The sequence below is a fragment of the Vipera berus genome, assembly GCF_964194415.1.
Source record: "Vipera berus genome assembly, chromosome: 6".
Classification (NCBI taxonomy): domain Eukaryota; kingdom Metazoa; phylum Chordata; class Lepidosauria; order Squamata; family Viperidae; genus Vipera; species Vipera berus.
In genome coordinates this window covers 42,030,757-42,055,752 of record NC_138208.1, presented here as the reverse complement: position 1 = coordinate 42,055,752, position 24,996 = coordinate 42,030,757, and the positions used below count along the sequence as shown (strand labels likewise).

The following is a 24,996-nucleotide window of genomic DNA, read 5'->3' as shown; positions in this document are numbered from 1 at the left end:
AGAAATAAAACAATACTGTGACGTTAGGTATTCAACAGAGTGAACGCCTTTCCTAACGAGGGAAAAAACTGTCCCTGTGTCTAGATGTTTGGTATGCAATGCCCTATATCAGTGTTCTGAGGAGAGGAGTTAAAGCAGGATGTGAGTCTAGTTCATGAACTAGGTTAAGTCTATTCATGGCACAGATCATCATCTGACAAATACAAAGACTGCTGTGCAACTCTGTATGTTGTAGCCGGGTTGGTATCTGAAATCAGCAAGGAGATATAGAATTGTCCTGTGTGCCCTGGGTATTTATGCAGTAACAGCGAGATGTTACGAGGCTAAAGCAAATGTTTCTGTAATACCGGCAATGGAGAACCACATGCTCTATTGTTTCTATGTTTCCAGGAGAAAATAGTGTAAATTCACATACTTAAAATTCAGATCTCACTCAAAATGGGATATATAGGAGAAATAAGAAAAAATAAATTATTTTTTCTAGAGTAGCACGAAATAATCCATTATCCCTCAGATGTGGAATTACAAGTTCCAACATTATTCATTTTTTCCATATCTGTATGACGCAAACCTTTCAGTTCTCTTTATATCAAGATGGTTGTTCTGTTCCAGCCTACGACCAGCCCTGTTGAATGTCAGGGACAACCCCTTTTTATAGTCAACAGGCTGGAAAAACCCAACCAAATTTATTTACAAAGAAATCAAAAGTTCAAACAAAATTTAAACCAAAAGTTCAAACAAGAGTTAAACAGGAATAACAGACCAGGACTCTAGCAGAAGATCTTCAAACGGCTGCCTTCAGCAACCAGCACCTCCCACACCTTCCCCTTTTATCAGCAGTCCCAAGGTGTGGCTTCTCATTGCCTTCTCCTCCTCTCACCGAGTTGCCTCATGGCCTTTCTCTGTTCTACTACTACTACTAATAATAATAATAAGTTGGAAGGGACCTTGGAGGTCATCTAGTCCAACCCCCTGCTCAGGCAGGAAACCCTATATCATTTCAGACAAATGGCTGGCCAGTCTCTTCTTAAAAACTTCCAGTGTTGGAGCATTCACCACTTCTGGAGGCAGGTTGTTCCACTGGTTAGTTGTTCTAACTGTCAGGAAGTTTCTCCTTAGTTCTAGGTTGCTTCTCTCCTTGACTAGTTTCCATCCGTTGCTTCTTGTCCTGCTTTCAGGTGCTTTGGAGAATAGTTTGGCTCCCTCTTCTTTGTGGCAGCCCGAGATATTGGAACACTGCTATCATGTCACCCCTCACCCTTCTCTTCATTAAACTACACATACCCAATTCCAGCAGCCGTTCCTTATATGTTTTAGTCTCCAGACCTCTAATCATCTTTGTTGCTCTTCTCTGCTGGATTGCCTCCTGCTCCTAGCGTCCCTGAATAGATCCAGCTGTGAATCATCTACGTCCAATACCTCGTGCTCACACAGCTGAGTCTGATGAGGAACATGATGGGAGGGGCCAAGCTGAGAGTCCTGCAGTGCATCAGAGCCTCTCTCTGACACCAAAGGCTCTCTAAACCCCTCCTCCTCCTCCTCTTCAGAATCATCAGACTCAGCTGCCGGTATCACAGGCTGACGCTGAATCACAACAATGGTCAGGTCTTGTCTCTAATGTTGAACTGCTTCTCATTTTATTTATTTATTTATTTATTTAAGTTGCTCATTATCATGATTCTGGGCAGCAAACAAACATTAAAAACACATATATTACAACAGCATCAAAACAAACACAGATTGATAGCCAATTTGTATTTATTGCTACAGCAGCCTGTCCCATACTTCCAGGAAGTTCTCCAATATACAAAAGTTAGGACCCTTTGAGCAGGAGTCCTCAACCTTGGCAACTTTACGACTTGTGGACTTCAACTCCCAGAATTCCTCAGCCAGCTTTGCTTTGCTGGGAGTTGAAGTCAACAAGTCTTACAAGTTCCCAAGGTTGAGGATCCCTGCATTAGAGAATTTATTCTATAAATTACATTAAATGTTCAAATTGGTTTCCAGTTTCTTCTAAACACTTCTTTACTTATTTGAAGCATGAGATTTGAATATTCATAAGTACAGTAACTTTCTGAAAACAGCATTAATTAATAAAAGATATTGTGATTGGTCTATGAGGATTGACTTGCATAAACAGGGCAAAGATGTCTCCTGACCTAGATTCTTGTACCCAGGAGTAGACCACTCTCAGCTTCAGTGATTTAATTCAGTTTCTGCCTAATTATTAGTTATGTCGCTGGAACCAGAACTCACCAAAGGTTTCATCAAATGTTAGGAGTTCACCCCAAATTTAATGTAAGGCTTCAGTCAAAAGAGAAGATATGGTAAGAGAAGATAATGTCCTCATACTGAGGACAGGACACACATTTTAAAAGAAAAGTCACTGATCCTTGATTAAATCAGACAGCTGCTATTTTGATTTTACCCAAATGCCTTACTCTCTCACAAAAAAGAGGAAACTATAAATAGAAAATGATTTTGTGTGTGTGTGTTAGCTTTTGTTTCTCCACCAATTGACTTCATAACCAATACGATAGGCTAACAGATTCGATACCCAGGAATCATTCTGCCTCCTCTAAAATTGTATGACCTATGTCTCTAAAAATTGCTGAAATAGTGATCAGACTTTGGTGGGATAGTACTGAAAATGTGGCAATAAATACAGAGGCCTATTTTAGCAGAATTTTGGTAGAAAAAACTTTCTGTGGTTGGATACACATAAGTAATAAAAGTGGTTTGGTAATGCATATAGAATATTTAATATTTGCAGGACCGTCTGCTGCCGGGAACAATCTCCCATCGCCCAGTACGCTCACAGAGAGGGCCTCCTCAGGGTGCCGTCAGCTAGACAATGTCAGCTGGTGACGCCCAGGGGGAGGGCCTTCTCTGTGGGAGCGCCAGCCCTATGGAACCAACTTCCCCTTGAGCTCTGGATGGCCCCGGATCTCTGGTCCTTTCGCCGCGGCCTTAAAACACTTTTTTTCCATCAGGCTGACCTGGACTGACGACAGGGATTTTAAAATGTTTTTTAACTTTAACTACAATTTTTATTTATTCTATTGGGGCTGTTAATTTAATTCTTTTTAACTTTTGTATCATTGTATTTTATTGTTGTTAGCCGCCCTGAGTCCTTCGGGAGATAGGGCGGCATATAAGTCCCAATAATTAATTAATTAATTAATTAATTAATTAATTAATTATAACAATCTCTGAGTTCATTTCCACATCTTTAATTGATATATTCATATATACAAAAAAGCAGCCCTGGAAAGCATGAAAAATTATTCCTAAATTTCAATCTCATGAATAACTACTGATATAACTAAAACTGTATATTGTGATGTTTACTGACTACAATTCCATATAAGAAACCTGAAAGCAGGCAATTGCCACCACAAATCTCAAAAAAGCATTCTTTGATAAAATAGACAAATAGGGAACAAGTGAACAGGATAAGGATTAAGAGAAAGAATTTACTGGAATTTATAAAATAAAGTTTTAAACAAAACACATGCATCAGAGAAATAGATCTGTTTGGGTCTGATATACAAATAGCTGCAAATTGCTCATTTTCAACATCTCATTCACACTAAACTAAGAAAATTCTTGCCCTCAACTGACTCATTGTTTGGTAGTATGAAAAAAACTCGTATTACTATAGGAAAAATACAGCATTACTAGGAACTTGAATCAAAATGGAAGAGCAAGATTAAAACATATAAATGGCAACAAGATAATAGAGTTCTATAATTCATGCAATATTCTAGATCTGAGTATTATTGAATAATTTGCTTTGCTGTTCTGTGCTATGTTGTCTGACAGTGCTATTTGCTCTGCAATAGTTTATTTGTTTTTCCCATTGATTAAGATTAACCTCTTGACTAAAACACCTCCTCCATTTTATTCCGAAAAGTCTCCAATTTCTTGGAAGCATTGGACCATATACTTTTTAACCATATATTATTTACCCTGCTTATTTGCAGCAGGTGTGTGATTGAAAAAACACTAGTCTTTCTCTGTTTGGGTTCTAAGAAAACAAAGAATCCTTTTCTCCTTTCAAATAGGAGTGGAAACTGATCCATATCAACTGGCTACTGAAGTTCATATGACTGTTTTAGTCCTTAAATGTAACTGTTGAACACTCCAAGTTTGTTTTCTATTTCAAGGTGCTGGTTATTACCTATAAAGCCCTACATGGCCTGGGTCCGGGTTATTTGAGGGAACACCTGCTGCCGGCATCAAATGCCCTTCGCCCAGTCCGCTCCCACAGGGAGGGTCTGCTCAGGGTTCCGCCGGTGAGAGATTGCCGGCGGGTGACACCCAGGGATAGGGCCTTCTCAGTGGGAGCGCCTGCCCTCTGGAACCAGCTGCCGGTGGAGCTGAGAACTGCCCCCGACCTCCGATCATTCCGCCGGGGCCTGAAGACCTGGCTCTTTGAGCTCTCGGGCCCAGGCTGAGGAGAAATTTTTAATTGGGGTTTTAATTGTGTACAGGGTCAATTTAATATTTTTAATTCGGTTTTAACTTTTGTATGTTGGATTTTTTAATTCCCTGTAAACCACCCTGAGTCCTCAGGGAAAGGGCGGTATATAAATGTAACTAAATAAATAAATAAATAAATATTTCAGCTGCTAGAATCAGGGTTGGGGAACTGATTCTTTTATGGCGCTTTTATGACTTGCAGACTTCAACTCCCAGAATTCGTGAGCAGCCATGGTCAGGAATGTCCACAAGTCATAAAGGAGCCATAGTTCCCCACCTCTGTTAAGTGAACCAACTAATCATTATGTCAGAATTTTAAGCATCACTTCGGAATCTTCCGAAGCAACCTGTCTGCCCAAACAAGAAAAGCCCCATCCACAGGATGCAGGCAGCAAACAAAACCACACCCTCGCCAGTCCAGGGAAAAACCTCTCTTCGTGTAACCTGTCCATGGTGCCCAAAAGGTTGGGGACCTCTGATATAAAGAACATGAGACCAAGAGAAAAATGAATCTTGCGCAGAAAAGAGTTCCACTATTGATTGTGATGGGAATAATCAGAGAGATCTTTGATCATTTTGGAACCAAATAGCATAACTCTTTCTGAACTTGCCAAGGTTCCCATCTGTTGATGTGAGTCCTGAGGTTTTGGGCAAAGAAACACATTTTAGACATACATGTTAAATATGTTATATCTAATATGAGCGGAGAAATGTGTCCACAGTTATTTGATAACTGCTTAAGAATGATCTTTTAAAAGTACAATGATGACATAGCAGATAAATAATAAATGAATAATTAAGCCATGTATTCTTCAGAATAGGACTCTCCTAGGTTATACATAGGATAATAGGATAGTAAATAATAGGATAGTAAATATTTGCAGAAAAACAGAAACAAAATTATTTTTTTAAAAAAAATGCAACTGTATATGCACAGGAGAAATAATTAGGACAATTAATTAGCATTAATGATAAATTAGCATACTTTAGTAGTATGTTCTAGGGCAGGGATGTCAAACTCAATTTCACTGAGGGCTACATCAGCATTTGGTGCCCCCAGGGGTGGGTGGCCATGGCCCACTGGGTGGGCATGGCTGTGGTGGTCATGCCTGCGGTGGTCATGCCTGACTGGGTGGGCGTGGCCACCTCGACGTTGCTCATGGGGAAAGATGCCTGAGGGCGCAGAGCAGTTTGGGGGAGATCCAGAGTGTCTTTGGTGGGTAGGCAGGAGGATCGTCTTGCGGGGTGAGGCAAGGCGAGGCAAGGCAGGGGCTGGGGCAGCTGCTGCCTGATACCATTGGCCCCTGCACACAGAGGCCAGCGAGTGCATGGGGGCCGACGGCATCCGTCAGTAGCCACAGCCTGCCAGCCCCTCAACTGGCACACTCTGAGGCTGCACAGCCCACAGCCCACTGAAAATACCAGGGCAGCCCTCCAACAGTAGGCAGAGTAGGGGAGAGGGGGGAGTCACATGATGCAGATCTGTTTTTACTTGTGGTTGGAGAGCAGGTCGCTGCTGGTCATCTCCTCAGCCCCCTTGCATATCTTGATCTTGGCCCGCGTGTGGAGCCTGTTCCACTCGCACACCCGATGCACCTTGGCACTGCCTTGGGCTGCCGCCAGCAGCAGCTCACGCAGATCCATTAGGCTCCCACTGCCACCTGGAGCGGCAGGCCTGCCCAGCACAAAGGAGACGAAGTGACCAGCTAGGAAGCCCCGAGTAGAGGTGATAAAGCACGCCCAGCAAGCAAAAGGCCACACCACGCAGGAAAAGCCATATCCCCATCGGTGCCATGGCCTCCCAGTCCCATCCAGGATTGCGTGCCTCCCCACTATCTCTGCTGGGCCTGGGCAGCCATAGCGCTGATGGGGATATGGCTTTCCCCACTCAGGGTGGCCTTTTGCCTGCTGGCCCTGGGTATGCTCTACCACCTCTACTCGGGGCTTCCTAGCTAACCGCTTTGCCTCCTTCCTGCTGGGTGGGCCTACAGTTCTGGGCAGTGGCCTAATGGATCTGTGTGAGTGGCTGGTGGTCGCAGCTGTGGCGGGTACTGAGGTGTGCAAGGGAAATGTGCTCCACTCGCAGAACATAGGCAAGACCCGTGAGGGGGCTGAGGAGATTATCAGTGGCAACCTGCTCTCCAACCAGAGAGAGATGGGATGGAGTAGGCATGTCTGGCGGTCCCAATCATGTGCCCTAACTCCATGTGCTGCCGGTGCCGCCGCAGCACTGCTGCTGGAGATCCAGCCCAATATTCACAACAGGTTACGCAGCCCCTTGCTGTCGGACACCATCGGCTGCCATGCACTCACCATCTTCTGTGTGTGCACCTTGGGGGCCGAGCTGGCCAGGGATGGTGCCAGGGTCCAGTCTCTCGCCATCTCCGGGACATTCCCGGAGGCCAAATATCAGCCAATTGTGGGCCGGATCTGGCCTACAGGCCTTGTGTTTGACATGTCTGTTCTACGGTATAAGACCATCTATGGAGCATGATGCTTTGTCAAAGTATGTATAAAGATGTTTTTGACAATATGCACCCAATAATCACACATAGAAGTATTAGGTTTCTGAAAATTTGGTCATATATTTACTACGACTGTTATTACTATATTTCCCTAGCACAGAAATCATTGGGTCCAGTACTACTATACTGTTGCTGTGGCTGGTCCAAGGCCATTGTCTTTGTCAAAGTGCTTTGCCCACTGCTGTGATTTTACCTTGATTCAAATCCAGTTTACCATGGACTACTTCATTTTTTTCCAATTTGCCTCATTAAGTTTTCCTTGGGGCTCTGCTCTGAATTATTTATCTATAGAATCATTTATCCAGATTATTTATAAATGTAGCAAATTGGATTCATTCTGCAAATATGCCCCAAACATCTCAGCCACTGTGTTTGGATTTAATTGGCTACTGTTGGCTGATCAGCATTTTTTTTAAATTCCATTTATATCCCGCCCTTCTCCGAAGACTCAGGGCGGCTTACAAGCTTAGCATTGCTGACAGATGCTTTCATTTCTCACACAGTCCATCAATGACACCCCAAGGATCCTGATAAGGGTCTTCCATATCAGCAAGAGAGAGTTCTCATTTCTTACTCAGTCCATCAAAATTATGCCAAGGATCCTATTAAGATGGCACAGTCAGAAGCTTTCCTATTTTTGGATCTCTGACTATAGCCCAGATTCAGACCATACACACTAGCACTAGCACATAACAACAACAAAAAACCCACTAGTACGTAAGTAACAAAAACATTCTCATTTAGTGTACATGTTAATATTAGACTTCCCCCAGATGAATGACTGAAAAGTTGCAGTGGGAGTACCAATTTCTTCTTTCATTTCACCTGCTGAGGTTTTCATGAAAAGATTGAACAATCACTTCTCCAAGATGGTATGAAGAATCCTGCCTTGGGCAGCTCTATTGTTCTTTTCCTATATTATGAGCTGAGGTATAAGAATCAAAGTTAAGTTATCAAAGTCTGTATATCCTGTCTCATTGCAAAAAAATAACATTTTGAGATACCATCCTGAGCAAAGTCTAGAATTGATGTGGCCAGGAATTTATCAACAAAAATATGCAGATATTACAATTTTTGCTGATGAAAAAGTGAATGCCACCAAAAGGGATGTGACATGTGATCCACATGGAAGCAATGAAAATACTGCCTCTAGATCGTTCACCAGTGATCATAAATAGGGTTGACATACAACTAAATAAGTACAATAAGAAAAGTATATTAACGCAAGTACCACAGCTCCATAGATTATAACTTAACATATACAAAAACATATACAATCTAAAAATAACAGTGAAAGTTATTTGAGAGTTGCCAAAATCATGTATGATTTATCCTTTCTTTATATTATTCAAATTTTATTAAATATATTGCCATTAAGATAATTTCACTGAGCCTTCATTTGAAATGTAAAGAGAAAATTATCTTGCACGAAGTATATCATAAAATAATTTTTAAAATAATTAACAACTGCTAAAATTTTACTTCATTCCTCTGTTCTGTAACAATGGACAATTATGGGTCACTGACCTATGACAACAGGTTTAGTAGAGGTAAGAGTGCTGGTGCCCCTTTCTCCACCCTTGTTGAAAGGCAGGGCAATTGTTGCTATCACTACTGCAACACTGAGGTCGAGATGCTATTGTAATTGTTATCATTTGAAGCTAGGGAAGAAGGAGGAAGGTCAGCTCAATAATGCTGGTTAGAAACTTGTCTTCACCATCATTGCTGTAACTGTAGCTACTGGCTACCAAAAGGATGTATTTGAAAATGTAGGCTAGTTGCAGGTGATCGCTGCCCATGACTCTGTTATGCTGTCTCCCATGACTTTGGTTGCCGTTAGAGTTGAGAATTGTGTGAAAGAGAAAAGTGAATGTATAGGACCTCCAGAGACAGACCAGAAAATATTTCCTCAGCTTATGAAGCCCTAAGAGAAGCAAGGGCCCAAGGAGTGTGAGAAACGCTAAACTGAGGCAATGTTGTTATTTGAGTGGTTGAGATACAGTAGCTATCAACAGAAATGGCCTTTGGCCAGGCAGCCAGGTAAACCTTTGTAGACAGCATATGGGAACTGTTAAGGATCTCAACTGTTAGCTGGAGCAGATCATGGGAACATCAGGAGTGCAGGGGAGAATTACCCTGTGATGGCTAGAGTGAGATACGGGTAGTCCTTGACTTACAACAGTTCATTTAGTGACCAAAGTTATAACAGCACAGAAAAAGTATGAGCATTTTTCATATTTATGACCAGTGCAGCATCCCCATGGTCACATGATCAAAATTCAGACGCTTGGAAACTGACTCATATTTATGACGGCTGCAGTGTCCCAGGATCACCTTTTGTGACCTTTTGACAAGCAAAATCAATGGGAGCCAGATTCACTTAACAAATGTGTTACTAACTTAACAACTACAATGTTTCATTTAACAACTGCAGCAAGAAAGATCGTAAAATGGGGCAAAACTCACTTAACAAATGTCTCGCTTCAAAACAGAAATTTTGGACTCAATTGTGATCATAATTTGAGGACTACCTGCTCCCATAAGCCTGTTCTAGGAGAGATCAGCAATTTGTTTCTGGTTCTCCTCTTCTATCCTGCTGCCTTGTTCTATATTCTGTTTGTTGAATTGCTAGGCACCTTAGCTTCAGGCTACTGTTAGTGAATGCCAACTTCTTGTGTAATAAGATCTTACTCCTTAATCCTGAGCAATAGAGTTGGCATTATAATCATGCCCTAATTGGCAGAGCACAGAAGATAAGCCCTATTTGAGATCTGCCAATAGAGTTTTAGGTGCACTAGCAGCTATAATTCAAAGGCTGGGAAGACAGGGTAACAAATATCATGCAATAAACCTAGTAGTGATAAGATACCCTACTCCACAGGTGATTGGATTTAAGTACCTGCATTTCAAGGTTCAAGAAGCAGTTAGTGCTTTGTTAAAGGAGGAGCTAATAATTACTGCCCTGAAAGGCAGTGATTCTTTTTTCCCCCTAGAATAAAATAGTTAATTACTGAAGTCTTGTGAGCTTACCCATAAAATAAAATACACAATTTAAATCCAGAATATAGTGATAAAATACCTATGTGATAATACAGGAATCAGCCAATCAGATGAGTGAATCTCCTTTTCAGGGAACCCCAATTTGTTTGATGTATCAGGTTCTTAACTCAGCTGCCTTAATAAAAAAAAATTAGCAGTTCTGCTTACAACAGGGGTATCAAACTGCCGGCCCATGGGCCGGATGCGTCATCTGGAAGCCACATCCCACCCCATTGCCAGCAATGGCAAAACTCTGATATGTTGCGCGACTTCACATGACGTTGCGAGTTTGACATGTCTGGCTTACAATATATACATATAAAGCCCAGGAGAAAACAAGACAATCTGAAATTTGGTTCCCAGTGGGCTGTTCTTTCCAGTAGTGAGGATAAATATCTAAGCTTAAAGAGGGCATATAATTGACACTCAAAACATGAGCAGCAGTATTTTAAATGGCTGGGCTATTGCATACGCATCCTCTCATGATATGGCAAGAGGTGGAAGCACCCATATTTGGCCATGGAATCCAACAACTCAAAGACTCATTCATTCATAAAGATGCCATTCTTTGATTCAGCCATATTGATGACCTTCAGCCCAATCACCAAACTTTCCTTTCTAGCAAAATGTCTGGAGAAGACATATCAGTGCAGCTCCCACAATACTGTATAGATGTTGGTATGAACAAAATATCCTTTAGCCACACTCTCTACATGATCAAGTAGGAGAATTCTAAATTCCCAAATTGTGCACCTGCTTTTGTGGGGAACATTATCTTATCCAGAGTTATTATTGGAGTCACCAATAAACCAGTTGGTTTCTGGACAAACAACAACTTCATTTTTTTGATTCAAAAAATGGTATCAATTGGTATCAATTGCACAGAATTCTGGATGATTCAAATTATTTTGCTCTCTTTCAGCCAGAGTTCAGTCCTGGTGTGGATGGAGTCTGTAATGGTTGCTTTTATGGGTTCTAGTCCTCTTAGTAGTGATGTCACCAAACATACTATCTCTCTGGACTGCCTGCAAATGTTTGGGTATTAGGACATTAGCTCTAAAGGTAAAGGTAAAGGTTCCCTCGCACATGCGTGCTAGTCGTTTCCAACTCTAGGGGCCGGTGCTCATCTCCGTTTCAAAGCCGAAGAGCCAGCGTTTGTCCGAGGACGTCTCCGTGTTCATGTGGCCGGCATGACTAGACGCCAAAGGCACACAGAACGCTGTTACCTTCCCACCGTAGTGGTCCCTATTTTTCTACTTGCATTTTTTACGTGCTTTCGAACTGCTAGGTTGGCAGAAGCTGGGACGAGTAACAGGCGCTTACTCTGTTACGCGGCACTCGGGATTCGACCCGCCAAACTGCCGACCTTCAGATCGACAAGCTCAGCGTCCTAACCCACTGAGCCACTGCGTCCCTCTGACATTAGCTCTACTCCTTCTTTAAAAAGAGTAGTTCCAGATCTCTGCTTTCTCCCCATGTTAGTATCTAAACAAAACCACTGGAAAAGATCATCTTTCAGTTCAGCGTGAGGTATTATCAGTATGCAGGTGAAGCACTACATCTAGGTCAGAGGTCCCCAGCCTTTTGGGCACCAGGGACCGGTTATGTGGAGAGAGGTTTTTCCACGGTTTTGTGTGCTGCCTTTATCCTGCACATGGCGCTTTGCTTGTTTGTGCAGACCGGTTGCTGGCATGCCGTAGCCTGGTACTGGTCCACGGACTGGGGGTTGGGGACCCCTGATCTGGGTCAAGCAAGAGATACCCTGGATGTCTTTCTACCATGCCTAAAAGATCTGAGGAAGTGGATGGGAGGAAACAAGCTAAACTGAATCCGAAAAATGAAGTTGTTGTTTGTCCAGAAACCAACTGGTTTACTGGTGACTCCAATAATAGCTCTGGATAAAATAATATTCCCCACAAAAGCAGGTGCACAATTTGGAGATTTAGGATTCTCCTACTTGATCATGTAGTGTGTGTGGCTAAAGGATATTTTGTTCATACCAACATCTAAACAGTATTGTGGGAGCTGCATTGATTATGTTTTTTGAAAAAATCAAACAGATGGTTATGATTATAAAGCTTTTCATAGCTTGGGTCCAAGTTCATCTTCTCTGAATCTAATTTGCCCTATCCTGTGCGTTTGATCTCAGAAGGTGAGATTCAGCTCTCCCACCTTGGAACGTGAGGGGATTGATGATCTGGAAGACCTTTTCAATAATGGAACAGATTGTTCCATGAAACCCAGATGGTTCCAACACTTAATAGTTAGAAAAGGTGATAAAGACGGTACTCTCCCACCATGTGTTTGAGGCTGAAGTGCCATCACTGTGCTATTGTAGCTATTTGTGCCTTGTGCTTTTTTGTTTTATTTTAGAATTACAGAACATAAGGCGTGGAAGGTTCCTCAGAGATGATCTAGTTAATTTAATTTTACTTCTAATTCTCTTTTAATGATATGTTTAATGAGTAACTTCTGGTGTTTTTAACTGAATGTTATATCATAGGTTTATATTTTTTTTCTGCAATCCAGAATCTTATGAATGGGGCAGAATAAAAATTGTATAAATAAATTATTCAAAATTTGGAGACTGAATTGTACAATTTCAAAGATACACTAGTGGATTAGCAAACAAATGAACTCTAATTCTCATTCTTAATACCTTCTTGACAATTGCAATATGTGACAATTTATTTCTAGAAATGCTATGGAAGATATGAAGTAGTAATTCATCTTGCCTTCAGTACAGATAGCATTCTTGAAGAATATTTGTTGATATTAAAACAAAATCTCAAAAGATTTCCATGCTATCCAATAACTCTGAATATATATTTTAGAGTTACATCAGCTGTGATTGTAAACTACAGAGTTACCCTGAGGTAAGATGAGCAGCCAATAAATTTTACAAATAAATAAATAAACTGTCCACTCAATACTACCAGCCTCTTTACAAGTAACAGTAGTTAATTTGACTAAACAATGAGCCAGAAAAACTACTGATGACCATAAATGGACAAGCACACTAAGGAAGCAATTAAGAACTAACCTACACTTTAAGAGGTGATCTCAGAAACATTTGATATCCCATTAACTCCAGTAGAATATTGTAATAGTACACAAGAGAATCTTGTTTTAGGTCTAATGGACTTTTGATAAACAAATAATGGTAAATTTTTACTCCAAATGGCCTATAAACAAAGCAATTCAATTCATTTCATGCTTGTTTGTTTCCAAGAGATTATTTTTGTAATAAAATAGCAACTGATAAGATACAGCTTGCTTTATTTGCAATGGAAAAAAATTTCTGTCATAATGGGGTAAAAAATATTTATATCATCCAAGGGATTGGTAGAAAGAATAAAAGAAATGTAATTGTTTACTGTTAGCTTCATTCTAATACTAGTTCATGACACTATAAATTAAACTAGTCATTCTATCACAGAAAGATCACCATTTGGACTGATGAAAAGATAAACCCTCCATAAAACTGACTCATTAGCAACAAGGTTTTCTACAACTCATCCTGTCACATTTCTAACTGTATCCAGAAGAAACATTAGAGAAACAAGTATTACAGTATGTCCTTTAAAAAAGTACCAAAGAACATATCTTCCAATAAAAGATTTGAGTGTAGGTGAACTGCTCTATAAAATGAAGAAAGGATTATCCCACTTATTTGCGACTAGGGTAATTCAGTGTCATTTCAGGAAATTCAATTAAATTAGAAATGAAATATTTTAAAATCTAATCCTAACCAAGCAAACATTTACTGAATAACCTAAAGAGGGTTTTGCTTTGAATTTTGTTTTAGTTTCACTGAACAAATACAAGAAATTAAAAAAATATCTTAACAAATGAAGACAAACCAAAGATCTTATTACAAAGAATGCAGGAGTTAAAAGAATATAGGTTGCTATATGTTCAGAATTTCATCACAAATTTTTAATTGAATTTTGCAAGTTATACAAAGAGGGAATGTATGTCATATGTGCATTTATGTTTTGAATTAGAAGCTTGTATTAGTGAGGGAATTGTAGAGGGCGGGGAGGCAGAATGAACAGAATGAGAAGAAGTAGACTGAAATAACAAAGTTCTTAATAAAACCCAATTTGAATTCAAAACCTTAGATATCAAGAGCCTCTACTGCACCACTCAAATACTCCACAACCATGCCGCATAGACTCTGGATTAACACAGTTATATAAATTCAAAATGACCACTATCTTGGATCCTTTAATAAGAGATGTGAAAGGGGAGAAAAGGATTTGTGAACTATGATGTACTATGAACCGAATACATTGCAAAATAGTCCAAAATATACCAAATTAAGAACTAAACTAATACATGGAAGGATAGAAAAGCTTTATTTAATAAAATCTACATTCAAAGGCTGTAAAAACTGTTGATATTACTTCAGGTTCAGAAATGAAATCAATTAAACAAGACTTCATGTGACAACTCATAAAGTCTGAACTTCCCATCACCACTTTACTTTCCCCCCCCCCCTGAAAATGAGCTTTCTGTAACTGTTTGATGGAGGGGAGGACAAGCCCAGAAAACACAATGTGTTTACAACAATACTGATAGTTTATTTGGTTTTCAACATTAACTTGTTTACTCCTAAAAACAAAAATATTTAAAGTTCCACAACTTGTAGCTCCATTTGTAAAAGAATGAACATCCCAACTTGTATACCAAGTATATTTTGTGAGCAAACCAAGTCCTGCATATTGTATTTTAAAATGTCACTACTGCGTTTCTATTTTTTCTATTCTTTGAACTCCAGTTAAGTAGCTGGAAGATTTTATTTCCATTAGCCTTTTTCTTGCAAACGTCTATGGTATACGGAAGAGCACATGGAAAAACAGTAAATAGAATAAAAGTAAAGTTCTTCAAATATAATCTTTGTAATATGAAGGTAATAACTGAAGAAAAACACAAAACAGACAAACCACGGTGCTTCTCTTTAGTTCTAATAGGGTTGGTTTTAAAAAGTATTTTGAATAGCCCTGGATTGAATGAAAAGTGAATATTCTCAAGGATTCATTGAATATATATGGCAGATATGAACCAGCAGCAACCTTTCTTTCACCAAATCAACTTCCTAAACAATTTAGGATAGACAAGTTCATACATTCAGCTAAAAGAAAGGAAAAGTCAGTATTGCAATTGTTATAAGTGCATAATTAACTTTTTTAAAAATTAAACCTCTCTTCCAGATTTCTGCTCAGGAAGAGTTATAAAGATGGCTGGTAAATCTATAAAGGGTTGCTTACCAGTGTCCCACCCACCCCTTCCCCCCCCCAGATCGACTGATGAACTGGATGACTCTGGGATGAGTGTCTCGTGGATGTTGGAGCACTTAACACTTAAAACGATTTAATTTTACCCCAACACAGCTGCCCACATCAACAGCAATTTATATTACTAGTCCATCAACAGTTCCAGTGATGCAAATGTGGATTTTCTTGTCACCCTTTTCAATCAATGGAATTTATCTTAAGAATGCCAAGATTGTAATCCACACTAGTATCTGTGCACATAGATCATATCGTGGTTTTTTCCGATTGATTAATCCGGAAGGACGGATTTTCACTCTGTCCTCGGCACGAAAAGGGCAGGGAAGCACAACCAAACAGGTGATGGTAGCTATGGGAGAAGAAAGAGAAACAAACTACACGCATCCCGACCCACCCTAGCTTTTTTACCTTTCACTTGACTTTCGTACTCGGCTACGATCTCTTTGTCCTTTTTGAATCTGCTTGAAGTTGACATTATCCAGACGATTATTTTCGTTTTACACTGATAGAGAAGACTCCGGAGTTGGGATTACAAGATTGTCTTCCCACAGAGAAAGGGGGGATCGACGGGGTTAGGCGCGGCACTAAGCAACGCGTCCCACGCCAGAGCCTGCCGGTTTTCGAAGTAACTGGCGTAGGTCTCTCCAGCTCACCTCCACAAAAGAGGGGCTGAAGATAAGGCTTTAAACTAATCCCGGGGCGGGCACCATCTCTAGCAGTAAGGACTGGGGGGATAAAGCAGCAAAAGGCCTCCTTTCGCTCCGGAAAGCGGCTGGTCTTCTCCGAAGCTTCAATTAAGTCAGTGGAATCGTCGAGTGTTCCCTGAAAGCATCGCCTGGTTCTGGCGAGGAGGGGGATGGATCCCGGCTCGTGCTTGACTAGTCTCCGGCGCGTCCGGCGGCACTGGAAGAGCTCTCGGCAGCTGCTCTTGCTGTTGTCGCCTCCTCCCGGAGAGCGAGAGCTACGCAGGCGACCCGCTCCCAAGAGACCTGGGCGAGGCGCCGTCTAACTCAACCTCGAGCAGCCCCTCAAAGCGTCTCCCAGAGGAGCCAGCAGCCTCGCCCTCCCAACAAAGTTCTCGCTTCACCCTTTCCTTCGCCTGCTCCCACTCGCCTCGCCTCGCCTCGCCTCTTCCAGCTGGTGCCGCCGCCAAGCCTTTAACTGGATCCACCGCTTTGCCGCCGCTTCCCTCAGCTGCTGGCCTGAAACAGGAAAGGAGAAAGACGAGCAGCCTATCCGAAGGCGCTCAAGCAGCAAGGAGAAAGACTTTAGTCTCCTGCCCAGCGGCATCCAAGTGCCTATCGGGTTCTTTCCCCTCCCTGCGCGGAGCGACGTCTCTAGTAGCCAACGGCAACCACGCAAGTTCCTCTGCCGCCCAATGGCAGAGAGCAGAAGGTGGGACGTAGCCAGCGAGGTTGCCGAGTGCCTCCCGGGGTGAAGAAGCGAGCGGCCTGTGTCCAGAGGCTGGCGCTGGAGGCTTTACTTAAGCTCGGGCTTTGCTAAGCGCGCTGCTGCTGAGCGGGACTCAAAAGCAGCTGCAAAGGGGGAGGGACGGCAGTTGAGCTGCGCGGTGCCTGTCCTCTTCCCTCTCCTGGGGAGCATCTGGTGAGCGGATTGTGCTGGGGAAGGTGCTGGGCGAAGATAAGGTTGTGGGAAAGCGCTTGGTCCCGTTTTGGAAAGTTAAATGCTGTCTGGAAGCTGGAAGACTGAGGTGGGAGGAGGAAAGAGAAGGGCGGTTGCTTAGTTTGGAAATCACGTATGCAACCTTGTCGCAAGATCGCCAGAGCATTGTTTCCTTCTGTTCGCTTGAAAACCAAGTTCATCTAGGTGCCTCCGCCATCCCTTGTCCCTTTAAGAATCCAACTAAATAGGTATTAGAGGGGAAACTATAGAGTATTATAATGATCTTACACCGAGAAAGGAATGTATAGAGGTGCGCAGGCATCTATATTTATATCTTCCACGAATGCGCCTGGAAGTATAAGAAGTAACCACACCCATCTTTGTGGAAGACACGCGTGCATAGTTCAGATCCGAAGGCAAAGGAATAACAACGCCTCGAAGAAGGCCCTCGGCTTGCGAAATACAAATAGTACATTGATACTTGCAAGACTGTATGACAGAAAACTTAGATTTTTTGTTTTTCTAAACTGTTTCCAAAATTGACGATCAAAATTGATGTTTTATGGCATTTAAGCAACGTTGTGTGTGTGTATGTGCATATGTGTGTGTGTATATCCTATGTATAATCCATTTTTCCAAGGTGCTGTGATGACTTCCTCAACCAGTTTTACAATAACTCTGTGAAAATAGGTTCAGATGTGTCTGGCATTAATGGGCTTCATGGTTGAATAAGACCTGAAACAGAATCTCCCTAATACATATGTTTCCAATTAACTACCCAACAAACATTTTGATGCTGCTGCCTGAGAAATGCAACACACCTGGACAGCTGCAGCTTGGAAAAGCCTAAAATCAAATGCAGAATAATTCAATGTTGGTTGGTGATGAGGGTTATTTCTCTCACAGAGTTGAAAATGGTTTGTTTCTTATTGTCTGTGCTATCTGTGAAGGACTGACCTGGCCTTTATATTGGGCAATTGATAACAAGATAAGACAAAGTGTGCATTGGGGGGGGGGACCCTGTTTCTAGCTCTTTATCTGTAATCTCACCCTAGTTTTCAATCTGACTATTTAAACATAATCATACCTTTCTGTGACAAGGCTTATTTTATCCAACTTGGATTTTAAAAATTATTTTTTTAGAATTATACTCAGAAGTGGCTGAAGCAAGACAGGCCTTCTACCAATTAAAATTCATCCCATTAAAGCACTACATCATACACAGATATTATTTAAAGCAAAAAGTGGTTCTGTTTAAAAAATTTTTGTTGCATATGGAAATTTTAATTGAACAATCAGTTTAAGGGAATTCTATATTAAATACCAGAATAATTGTTACTTATTCCACTACAGGATCATTAGCTTGCTAGGCACAACTATAGGGCTTGTTAGGCCCTACAGGTAGCCAGAGGCTGAGATGTACACTTCAGTTGCAGCATAGTCATGGAAAACATATCGGATTGAAGCTAACTTTCTTCAGATAATGAAGATACAGTTTAGTAACCAAATTTTATGTGGACTCTAATATAGCTTGGCTGAATTAATTAGAATAATCATCTAAGGATTGAAGAAAGATTCTAGACATATAATGGTACAATCTTTTAAGTTGTTAAAAGGAGTTACTAAACTCATGGTCTGAAGTCAGCACTGACTAAATGACAAGCAATCATGTTTGAATCATAAAATGTAACTTAAAAAGAATTTAGATGAGAATAGAACATTGAGAATACCTGCAAGGTTATTTTTCAACGGCTGTTTTTATTTATACATGTTTTTATTTTCCGGCGTATAAGACGACTGGGCGTATAAGACGACCCCCCAACTTTTGAGATGATTTTTAAGATTTTTCGTCTTATACGTCGGAAAATCAGCGAGCCCGGGAAGGTACGCCCTCCCCTCTCACTGTGGAGGAAGCAGGGCAGGCTGGTGTCTGGCGGGAGCCGGCAGGGCAGTCCTGCACACGCGCACGCTCCCCGGCTGTTAAGGAGCACTCCTTAGCAGCCGGGGAGTGCGCGCGTGTGCAGGACTGCCCTGCTGGCTCCCGCCCAACACCAGACGGCTCCGCCGATGCTGCTTCAAGAGGGAAGAGCGTGAGGCGCCTGCCATGGCTCCCCGAGGACTCCTTAGGAGCCGAGGAGCGCACGCGTGCGCAGGACTGCCCTGCCGGCTCCCGCCAGACGCCAGCCTGCCCTGCTTCCTCCACAGTGAGAGGGGAGGGCGTGCCTTCCCGGGCTCGCTGACTTGCAGCCAAGCCGGAGCCGAAAGGGGCTTTTCCTTCCACCCACCCTTTGGAATAGACGCAAGAGCTCCCGGGGTCTGGTGTTTGCAAGGGGGAGAGGAAGGGGCTGAGAGGCTCTTGGGGGTGGGAAGGGAGAGTCATGTTGGAGGGGGGACTGGACTAAGGAGGCTTGAAGTTGCTTTGCAAGAACGGGGGCGCTCGATTGATTTATGTACTATTTTCCGGCGTATAAGACGACTGGGCGTATAAGATGACCCCCCCAACTTTTGAGATGATTTTCATGGGTTAAAAAGTCATCTTATACGCCGGAAAATACGGTATATATGTAAAGGGCTCATGAAGGCAATCTTGTAAAGTATAAAGTAAAGGTAAAGGTTCCCCCGCACATGTGTGCTAGTCGTTTCCAACTCTAGGGGCCAGTGCTCATCTCCATTTCAAAGCCAAAGAGTCAGTGCTTCTCCGAGGACGTCTCCGTGATCATGTGGCTGGCATGACTAGACGCCAAAGGCACACGGAATGCTATTACCTTCCCACCGTAGTGGTCCCTATTTTTTTACTTGCATTTTTACGTGCTTTCGAACTGCTAGGTTGGCAGAAGCTGGGACGAGTAACAGGCACTCACACTGTTATGCGGCACTCAGGATTCGACCCACCAAACTGCCGGCCATCTGATTGACAAGCTCAGCGTCCTAACCCACTGAGCCACCACGTCCCCCTTGTAAAGTATAGTTTTCACTTAAATGTTTTTATGTTTTATGTCCACTTTCATTAACATGTAGTCTGTCTGAAACTTAGCTTATTCTGTTTTTTTCCTGCTAATGTGATTATCTCATTTTAAACTAATCTCTTCACTTGCTGCTTCATCCTTTTCTATTTACACAAAGTACTCTATAAAAGTGAGGCATTTTATCAATAGGCAAAATCTAGTGGGAGTAGTTCATAACATCTCTGGTCATTAATATAAATCATCTGTTTATAGGTAAGTTGAAATAATTATACTGGGTCAGAAAAAACATGATATATGCAAATATAAGCTCTTCTATTAAAAATATTAAACTCTCTGATGAAAGAGATCTGCCTGTTCTTTATGTAGAAGAAATTTTATAAGATGGCAAGAAGGATCAGTGTAAGCTACCTTATAAAGAATATGTAATTGAGTTATTGCCAGTATTACCTACCTGGCATGGGAAATGTAGTTTTCTATGTGCTGCTAAAGGACAACTCCTGGTAGCCGATACAATTGAGAAAGATCACTTTCTCACCCCAGCATAAAAGACCTGGCACACAGCTCCTTGGGTTCAAACGGGGTTTTTTCCCTTACATCTGCAACTTTCTGCAGAAAAAACATACATCTTACTATTAAATTGTGATTCATCTTCAGTGTTATTTTAAATAATAAATTTATTAGCAATTAAAAGTTTATGTTTTCAAGAGGAATGTCCCCAGTTCAAAACATCATGGGTTGGTCTAAAGGATTTAGAGTATATGGTGTTTCAAGAGTAGCCTCATCAGACTATATGAGAAGGACATCTAATTGCTTATCCCATGTTCCTTTAATTGCAGCTACTATGTAAGATTCCTTACAAAACTTATTTAAGAACACAACCTTATGAACCAGCCTTTTATCAACCCTCACCCACTGCTGAGGCCACTTAATTTTGTATTTATTTGATCCAGTATTAAAGTAGTGTTTTTCATCTTTTTCTGAAGCACAGTTTATGGTATTTCATCAGAATTTGACATGTTCCTATTGGCCATTTTTTGCTAGTGTACACATTTCTCCTCACTGATCACTGGAGACTTCTGTCTGGTGTTAAGCCCTCAATGTGCAGGATCTTTGTCTACACAGATACTGAGGTACCACTTATATGCCAGAGCAGTGCTCAGAATGAATGACACAATGCGCTGGTGGAGTGAGCAATAGAGGGAGAGATGTCAGTGGATAAAGTGATGGAGAAAATTATATCTCCCTGACTGAAAATAGAGTGAGAAAGTGAGAAAAAAAACAAGGAAGAAAAGTGAGAAGTTGAAGAAAAAGTTGACTGAGGAAGAAAAACTGAGCATGATGGTGAGGAACACAATGAGAGGGAGTGATAATTGGTAAATCACTCTTGAGACAGCAGCTGTGGTCTGTGTCCTGTGGAGTAAATGTTGGCTTCCTAGTAAAGCAGGAAAGGCAGAAAGCCCCCATCCATCCCATAGATCAGGTTCAGAGAAGACCAAATGCATCTGCCAAAACACCTCTATTTTCCCAGTCCTGTGCAACATTAGAAGGACTGAGGAATGTTTTTTTTCCTGTTGGCAGGAAATCTACTAAGGACTTTCCTTAATTTGTTGCACATTAAAGCTGTTGAGACAGCACCATTTGCCAGCTTTGTTACTGAGGCAGAATAGAGATCAGCTGTTGAGACAGCAAATTATGGTGGCCTACTTTGTGTCGCCTCACTGGCTGGAGCAGAACATGTTGAACTGGCTGCCTGTATGTGCCTTTAGACTCAGCAGCTGTAAATTATAGGGATCAGCACACATTTCTCCATCATAAAAGCAGTGATTTATGTTTAAACACATGATGTCATAACTATAAATGCACAAGCATAACAAAATAGTACTAAAAGCTTTTGCATTTCAATCTTTCATTATATGTTCTCATTAGCTATTGAAACAGTTTATGAGTTAGGCTATTTAAAAAAAGACACATCCTTGAATACCTTTCCTGCAATATCAGGATACAGGGGGGAGGTACAAAAACTATCCATATGGTGTTTAGAGAACAACTTGCACCTGAACATCGGCAAGACAAAAGGGATGGTGCTAGACTTCCAGAGGAAAAGAGAGGAACCTGCCGCACTTTACATCGGGGGGGGGGGGCTGTGTGGAGAGAGTTTCCTCCTTTAAATTCCTGGGAGTCTACCTCTGTGAAGATCTTACCTAGAAAGTTAATACAACCCAGGTGGCCAGAAAGGCCCAACAGAGGCTCCACTTCCTCAGGGTGTTGCGGAAGAACAGGGTAGAACAACAGCTAATGACCTTCTTTTACCGGTCTACTATAGAGAGCGTCCTCTCGCACTGTATTGTGGTTTGGTATGCTGGTCTGACAGCCACGGATAGGAAAGCATTACAGAGGGTGGTGAGCACAGCACAAGACATTGTGGGCTTTCCCCTGACACCACTGGATGACATCGCCAGGGCTTGCTGGCTTGGAAGAGAGAAAAATTCTCAGGGATGACTCACACCTTGGTCGGTATCTCTTTACTATCAAGTTTACTTGACATTTACTCTCCTACCATCGGGTAGGAGATACAGGAGTATAGCCAGCCGTATCAACAGGCTGAAGAACAGCTTTTATCCATGGGCTGTCAGGTTCTTGAACGGGAAATAATTTTATAATTTTATGTATGATTGACTTGCAAGGCCAATGTGTTGTGCAATTAGCTCACATGGTGTAACAAGATGGTGGGTTTGTTGTCAGTGTGAGTTGGGGGGGCACGAAAGGAGGCTCAGCCAATCTCAATGTATACATGGTTGTACTTTGACAATAAAAGTTCATTCATTTATCACTGAGACTGACTAAGCTCACATCATAATGAAACCCATTAGCTTCCTTAAGTGAGAAAATTGGAACTTATTCTTAAGGGAGCCGTCTGCAGAAACAATAGAAGAAATTCTAATTATTAAGTTCTTTTATTGGGATTTATTTATTATTATTAGGATTTCCAAGATTATCATCATTATGAAGAAGGTACATGTACAATGTTAGCAGAATTAACAAGCATGTATGCTGTGTGTGTAAACAGAACACAGATTTATTTAAAATTATACTTTAATATGAAGATTTTTCTTTAAATAGTAATGTTTCTATTCAATTTTTATACCAAAATAAAATAATAAAACATAATATATTTCTTAGTTTGGGAGTCAGTAACTGATAATTCATGAACATCCAATTAATTTCAGTGGATCATATGATCAGGGTTGGATACAACCCACTCAGTTGGCTATAAAAAAATAACATTTTTTAACAAGGGGTAGCTGAATTAAAATGCTAAGACGTATGTATAATTTTTTGGCAGCAACACAAGGTAGTTTCCCATTGCCTTCTTCCAAAAGCCATGTGATTCAGACAATGTTAGCAAGATACTTCCACAGTAATAGAACAGTGGTCTTTGGACCAGATGGAAAGATTTACTTCTTGAACTAGAATTGAGTTAAAAAGTTCAGTAGGGTCAAAGATTTTAAAAAAAAAAAAAATAGATAGAACTCTGTAATACAGCACTGTTACTTTCTGAATGGTTTTAGAACCTGAATGGAGAATTACCTTACTCATTGAATACTTTGATAACGGCTAATTTCATTTTTTTTAGCCAGATGGCTATTCTAAAACCACACATATGACAAATTGATTCCTAATATTGATTGAGGAAAAGTTTTACTTTACTTTATTTTTAGCAAGAATCCTTTAGTAGCTGGGAACATATCCAAAATGGGTGGCATTTACTTCTGGGTAAACAACTTCTTCCTGTCAAGATCCTGCTCTACAGCCTGATTGTGGAGAGGGTTGTTGCTGAGAGGGATGAACAATGAATGCCAGCACAGCACACCAAAAGTCTATACTAACAGCAAAGTCACCTGAAGTTTGAAGGGCATTCCAGTTGCCCAGCTAAAGAAAGCCAGCATCTATATCAGACAGCAGTGATGCAGGAAGATACTGGAAGCCTTGGCAAAGGCAAGATTTCATACAGTGTGGGAAAAGGCATTGGTAAGCCTCTCCTGTGTTTTACTGAGAAAATTTCTTGAATAGACAATATAAAGTGATTGAGGATATACTGCTGGATGATGGGCCCCTCAGGCCAGATTGCATTCAACAAACTGCTGAAGAAAAGTTGAGAATCTTTCAGAATACTAATAGTATTTGTGATGCGGATAGACTACAGCTAAAACTGATGTTGCCATGAGAGAAAGAAAAAAAACAAAAAACAAAAGCCATAAAAGAAAATCTGAAACGACAAAGACAAAGTTATAGGAACATGGAAGGTAAGAAGCATGAACACGGGAAAGGTCATCTCAGTGAAAAATGAAAATGACTATAAACTGATATTGTAGGAATCCGTGAATTATAATAGATCAGAATTGGACTAGTTCAGTAGTAGTGAATAGTACTAGTAAATACTGTGTCAATGCTGCAAACATTGACATGTTTTTGCACTGACAATATAAGAGACAGCCTTTTGTTTAAACTGCTTCACTTTGAATCTTGAAGGGAGGGAATTTTCTAACGACTATTTTGAGAAGATTAGAAAAGCCCACGTACAGAATGGGAGGAGAGACCTCATATGTAAAACTAATTGGATAATGTGATTTATGATGTGTAGATAAGGGTGGGGATTGTGTGTGTGTTACAATGAGTTTGGGGGGAGGAGATTTCAGATTCTGGCATCCCTCCATGAGTGCTGATGTTTCGTTTCATTACAAAGACTTTTAGATAAATAATATGGCTGGAACTTGTTTGAATTGTCTCATTCATTGGAACCATGACATCACGCCAGAATCTCTTTTCTTTCAAAGGGGGGTCCTGAACCCCCCGCCGCTGTCTCCGGTAAGAGAGATAAGCTGGCAAAGATTCAGGGAAGAATCCTCAAGATGGAAAGTGAAAGCCTGGCTGCTGGCGAAACTTCTGAAGAGGAATTAACAAATAGTTTTCTGTGGGAAGATGAATTTGGGCCAATCTCTAAACCTCAGCAGATAACTCAGCTTATCTCGTCATCAAGCTGGAACCACTCCAGTAGAGAAT

General features: G+C 41.2%; 1 protein-coding gene across 1 annotated transcript in view; it reads right to left on the bottom strand.

Moving 5' to 3' along the window:
* SRGAP1 (SLIT-ROBO Rho GTPase activating protein 1) overlaps positions 1 to 16,415 on the bottom strand; it is a 159,806-nt gene extending 143,391 nt beyond the window's left edge. The window contains exon 1 of the mRNA XM_081331631.1: positions 15,755 to 16,415. Coding sequence (XP_081187757.1) covers positions 15,755 to 15,821 — 67 coding nt within the window. The 5' untranslated portion in view covers positions 15,822 to 16,415. The remainder of the gene's footprint in view (positions 1 to 15,754) is intronic.
* Positions 16,416 to 24,996: the final 8,581 nt, after the last annotated feature.